Source organism: Hipposideros armiger, unplaced genomic scaffold (genome assembly GCF_001890085.2).
Source record: "Hipposideros armiger isolate ML-2016 unplaced genomic scaffold, ASM189008v1 scaffold_216, whole genome shotgun sequence".
Taxonomy (NCBI): domain Eukaryota; kingdom Metazoa; phylum Chordata; class Mammalia; order Chiroptera; family Hipposideridae; genus Hipposideros; species Hipposideros armiger.
Genome location: NW_017731566.1, coordinates 163621 through 169620, shown reverse-complemented (window position 1 = coordinate 169620; position 6000 = coordinate 163621). Strand labels below are relative to the sequence as shown.

At 50.7% G+C, this 6000-nt stretch overlaps 1 protein-coding gene across 1 annotated transcript in view; it reads left to right on the top strand.

Annotated features, from left to right (window-relative positions):
* Positions 1 to 6000, top strand: part of DOCK1 (dedicator of cytokinesis 1) — a 461498-nt gene that overhangs the window by 428415 nt on the left and 27083 nt on the right. The window contains exons 38-41 of the mRNA XM_019654186.1: positions 399 to 540; positions 661 to 739; positions 2619 to 2703; positions 5711 to 5797. Coding sequence (XP_019509731.1) covers positions 399 to 540; positions 661 to 739; positions 2619 to 2703; positions 5711 to 5797 — 393 coding nt within the window. The remainder of the gene's footprint in view (positions 1 to 398; positions 541 to 660; positions 740 to 2618; positions 2704 to 5710; positions 5798 to 6000) is intronic.

Below are 6000 nucleotides of genomic sequence, written 5' to 3'. Positions count from 1 at the left end.
CACACACACACACACACACATGCACACACACACACATGCACACACACACACACGCACACACACACATGCACACACCCACATGCCCTGTTACCCATCCGTTTGCCCTGGTGCCTTCACCGTGTCTCCCATTTCATGCACTTGGTTTTTCATAGTTTTGTAAATGGGCTCTTCCTGTTAAGACCGCGTACATCACCAGAGTTCAGTATAACTGCTGTGTTGTGTGGTCACGGCTTCCTCCACATGTAACTTACGTGGCTTGTGTTCCTGTGTCCTTGGTGCGGTGACAGGTTGCTGCTCCAGCCAGTGACCTGCTTCTTAACTGAAGACCAGTGCATTTGTGTGTGAACTTTCCCTGGCCCTGCCCTTTGGTGTCACTCAATGGCTGTGATTATTTCCAGGGGAAAGTTTTCATTTACCGGGGCAAAGAGTATGAGCGCCGGGAAGACTTTGAGGCTCGGCTGTTAACCCAGTTTCCAAACGCTGAGAAAATGAAGACGACATCTCCACCAGGCGAGGATATTAAGAACTCCCCAGGCCAGTGTATCCTTTAAGAGCACAGCACTGCCATTCCTTTGGAGAGTTGGGTGTCAGGGAAGAAGGGGGCTTTCTCACGATCGATGTTCACGCTGCCTTATGACCCTTGACCCCATTCACCTTCAGATATTCAGTGCTTCACAGTGAAGCCCAAACTCGATCTGCCCCCGAAATTTCACAGGCCGGTGTCAGAGCAGATTGTAAGGTAATCAACCCATTTTTCTTGTCCAGCATGAGGGTGGGGAGAGGCTGCGTACAGATCCCTTGTTAAAAATTTTACCTTTGAAATGACAGGTTTCAGTCCTTGATTAGTTTTTCAGATGCTCTTTCTGTTTACTTAGAATAAAAAGGGAAACCAGTTATTTTCAGCATCAAAGTGAAGGACATGGCATGAAGGAAGTACAGTTGACCCTTGAACAACGCAGGAGTTAGGGGCACCAACCCCCCATGCATTCGACAATCTGAGTATAACTTTGGACTCCCCCAAAACTTAATTGGCCCTCAGTATCTAGAGGGATTGGTTCCAGGACCTCATTGGATACCCAAGTCCATGGATGCAGAAGTCCCTTATATAAAATGGCGCAGATCAATGCACACAGTTGGCCCTCCCCATCTGCGGGCTCCCAACCAGGGCTGGAAAACAGGGCAGGTATTTTTTGAAAAAAATCCATGTATAACAGGTTCAAACCCGTGTTGTTCAAGAGTCAACTATAAAGGAAGTTCATACGCGTGGCTGGGAGGGTGCAAGGGTTAGTCCTTCCCCGAGGTCAGGAGACAGGGGAACTCAGGAGGGAGGAGGAGGCACCCTGGTGGCTTCTGACCCCCTGGTGGGAGCATGCCTGTGGTTTTCAGTGGCGCACAGGCCGAGCCCCACTTCCAGCAGATCTGAGTCTGGGTGCCTGGGGTGTGGCCCAGCGTTTGCATTCTGTAGGGCAGGAAAGGGGGTTCGGACATGTGCTCTTGGTGGAGAATTGGGCGGGGGTGAGAAGACCCTGTCACCCCTAAACACAGTGATTCTGTACTGTGGGATTACAGGTGGATTTTAAAACTCACAGGTCAGCCGCCTGAATTTGAGTGAGATTTTATGCCTCTCCATTGAATTGTTCCAACTTGACAATGGTGTAGAAAACCCTGCTTTAGGGGTTCCTTTGATGTTAAGAATTTTCTTTTCTATTTGACCCATGTTCTGGTCAAAAATAAATAAACAAATAACCTCTTTGATGGTCTAACAATGCTTAGGATCTGCTTACTTTGTATCATGGAGTTTGGTGGGTTGTGGCTTTCCAGAAAAGTCACTATCATTTTTTTAACCTTTTGTCAGAAATAATGGAAAATAAACCAGGACTCTGTTTATTGATGAATGATTGCTTCCACAAGGCTTACATTTTAAGTTTTGCAACATTTTTTTCCTCAGAGAGAGGCACGAATCAAGTAGTGAGCCATCGCGGACGCTCAGATATCCCCCCCTTAATGTGGGGAACCCGGCCGCATTTCAGTGCAGGGGGATGAGTAAGGCTCCCCAGGCTGCCTCTGGTGTAGCGTCACCCCCACCCCTGCCCCAAGCAAAGAAGGCACACTGTCCTTCCACGCCACTGTTGATGGTTGTGAGTCTGCCTTTCGTAGATCTGAAACTAAAGTATATAAGACCTCTTTAAAAATAATAAAGACATAATTTTTGTATTTAAGAAAATAATAAATTATTAAATTATTTTAATAAATTCATTGTTGAATTATTAAATTTTTAAATTTTTAAAATAAGAAACACGCAGATGGAGAATGGAGGCCTTTTTCCTCGCCTTCACTTCATCTCGTCTCTGTTTTTGCCCGTTTCACTCCTACTCAGCATTGCTTCCCCCTTGAGGGTTTTCAGGGGCAGAGAGGAGCAAAAACTCAAGGCAATTTTTCCACCTGCCAGCATCTCTTCCCAGGCTGATGGGGAGAGGAAGACACATCTATCGCTGCGGGTCAAGGTTGGGGATATTTTAAGGAATGCAATGACCTATTGGGAGGCTAGACCTCGCATCTGAAAGCAAACCGACTGTTTTTGGGGTTAAATGTCTAATGATTTCTCTGTCTCTTCTCAGTTTTTACAGGGTAAATGAGGTCCAGCGATTCGAATATTCTCGGCCTATCCGCAAAGGAGAGAAAAACCCAGACAATGAATTTGCGGTAAAAACACATACACACACACACACCCCCGAAAGCACATTCAACCACCAGCAAGACTGCCTGTGGAAGAGCGAGCCTCAGAGGCGACCACAGAGCAGCACTAAGTGGCTCTGCGCGTTGTGCACAGAAACCCCTTCAAATGTGGTGCAACGACGGCCAGGTCACAAACGTTGCGGAGGTCCCTGTGATATGATAATACGGCGACTGGCGCTGTGAACGCGCCTCCACGCTGCAGCACCCTTGCTTCTCCGCGTGCGGGGTGGACCTGAGTCAGTCCCCCTCGGGCCCTGCGGAGCTCACGGGCACCTCCGTGACAGAGGTGCCGAGCGCGCCACGTGGCCTTCGGCGGGCGACAGGCAGCCAGGAAATGAGCTGCGCCTGCGCTTCACAGGGCAGCACGCGTGGGGGCGGGGTCTCCACCGGCCCTGCTGAGTCGTGGGCCGGGTCACTCGTGTGCTGGGGACTGTCCTGTGTATCGTGGGATCAACATCCCTGACCTTGACCCATGAGATGCCAGCAGCACCTCCCCAATCAGTCAAATCAGAAGCTAAATTAAAAAATTAAAAACCAAAAACGTTATCATACACATTGCCAAGTATCTGTCACCTGTTGAAAACCGCGCAGAGTCCTGGCAATGTTGGCACAGATTCTTGTAGCCTTTCAGAAAAGATGCATACATCTGCTTTAATGGATTCCATTTTGCAAAAACATGAACCAAAGCACAGTTATTGTTTTAATGTTGTTATTTCTCCCTCCTCTTGCCCTGAAAACCCCCTCCTGGAAATCCCTCCTCCCATATTTCAAGGAGGCGTTAACCCCAGGGACCCCTGAAGACACCAGCACTGCTGGGAAAGGCTCCCTCTGACCTTGCAGGCTGGAGGTCAAAGGTGAACTGTCACCTGGCAGCTGACCCACAGTGAAGCGGGGTGCACTTCTGCTGAGTCGCCCCCACGCACCCTCCCTTGGAAGCCCTAACTCTCCTAACTTTCTCAGGGCAGACTGCCTGGGAGTCTCAGGCTCAGCTCCCGACGCCCTTCCTGCCTGAGCCCGGGTGCCTATGTGTCAGCTAGGAGCTCAGGGTCGGTGGATTCTGAAGTTGTCCCAAGCTCCAGCACTGGCTATTTCAAAACTAAGACCCTATGTCTTCGTTCCGGGGGCATCCTGGACCTATTTTGTGACTGGTCCTTGTGGCGTTGTCTGTAGTAGTGAGAGAAGCCGGCCTAACCTGGACAGCAGCGCTGGGGCGGGGCTTCCTCAGCCGTACCTGTCTGTCGTGGTCATGACAGCATTCCCGCCATTATTTGTGTGTGTCTCTCAACTGCGGATTTGTAGTTCTTGAGTTTCCCGCACACCTCTCCCTTTGGCAGCTCTGTGCGTTCATGGCTGCAAAGAGAGAGACACAAGGAGGTCAAGCACACGGCCGAGGGGTGCACAGCCAGTCAGGCAGAGCTGAGAAGAGCCCAGGCCCCTGGCCTTTGCAGCTGTGTAAGCCCTCGAGGCCGTGATTTTTCTGAAATCCTCTAATGGCCCCACCAGGCCCCCGCACACAGCCACAGGATTTAGTCTTTCTCACGCCTGGCAAAGCCTCAGGCTTCCAGATAAGCATGGGGGTTCTTGCAGCAAAGGGAGCCTGGCTGGGGCCCTGCGGCAGGCAGCCTGGCCCCAAAGGCCGGTGCTGAGAAAGCCATCCTGCCGGGACAGGAGCTCAGGGCTAGCCAGGCTGGCCCCAAGCCCCAGGGCGTGCTGGCGTGGGGGACGGCGCTGGCTGCAGGTGTGGTCTGGGCTTGCTCTGAAACTGCAGACTGCTGTCTCCTAGGGCAAGTGCCAGACGGAGCTGCCACGGGGAGACACAGGAGCATTGGCTGGGGGACAGGAGGCATGGCCTGTGTCCCGGGGCTCAGCCAGGACCTCCCCCGCCCCCCCGGAATCGAAGAGGTTTGGGATTAGTGCTTTCTGGCGTTGGTAACATTCCATCATGCCAGCCGCTCCTGTCAGGATCTCTACTTGACAGACTCAGTCTGCTCCCTGAGCACCTGTGACAGGGAGGCTGATAACGCAGGAGGTGGGAGAAAAGATTTACTGCAGTGGAGTCCTGTGCAGCCTGTAAAGAGATGTTGGATTATATTTATCGGCTTGAAACAATTTCCTGCAATATATAATGTACCATTTTCCAAAAAAAAATTAGTTTATAAGGTGGTACTTTTATTGAAAATAGACATGTACATGCTTTTAAATGCTCACTGATAGGAGCCAGCTGAGTGTCTCAGTTGTTAAGAGCTCGCTTACGAGTGCGAGCTCTGAGCAACAGGGTCACTGGCTCCATTCCTGGCCCAAGCTGAGCTGCTGCTGAGCTGCTGACAGGTGGCAGGATGTCTCAGCTAAGAAAAATAACAAATAAATAAATAAATGCTCACTGAGAAGTGTTAGATAATAGATACTAAATTAAGTGACCATCTTTGAGTAGTAGGTGATTTGTGTCCCTTCTATTTCCACATCTTTTTTTTTCTAATGTCAACATATATTAGTTATACAAAAAAAATTCTAAGCTTCAAACACTGATTTTTATCCCTGTGCGAGAGGTCGCTTTTATTAACATTCCCTCAATGCGTTTGCACAAAGGGTTAGTTCCCTTGAACACTAAGTAAGGGTGATGCAAAACTCAGTGGAACGTTTCCAAAGCTATTGGCTCAGAGGAAACCTCCCGGTCTGGTCATAGATAATTCTCCCCAACTCTCCTGTTAGGTATTCTTTGCCGAGTAGCAGAGAGTTAGGTACTGTTGGCCAGGAAGGCAGGGGACACTGATGTGACTGTGTGACTGACTGGGAAGCAGAGCATGGCTGTGAGGGGTGACCTCAGCCTGGGCCTGCCCTGGCCAGAACACAGAAGGGCCACGTGTCACTTGTCCCAGGAGGAGTCCCGTGACGGTGGAGGGCTTGTAGAAGTCCCGCTTAGGGCAGAAGTGATGGGCAGCCCACCTAACGCGTGCTGTGTTGCTCCCTTTTGCAGAACATGTGGATCGAGAGAGCCATATACACCACTGCGTATAAGCTGCCGGGAATCCTAAGGTGGTTCGAGGTGAAGTCCGTGTTCATGGTAAGGCCACGCCGGAAGGGATGGTCTCTGATCCTCCCCTGTGCGTCTCACACGCCCTTTCACCCATGGGCGTCACCATCCCTGTGGCCACGCGCACACTGCAGACCCCAGATCAGACAGGTCTCAGCCCGTTGTCACCCCACATGTTCTCCGAGTATCAGCTCTCCTCGAAAATCGTCGTGGAAATGCTGTGTAATCACAGC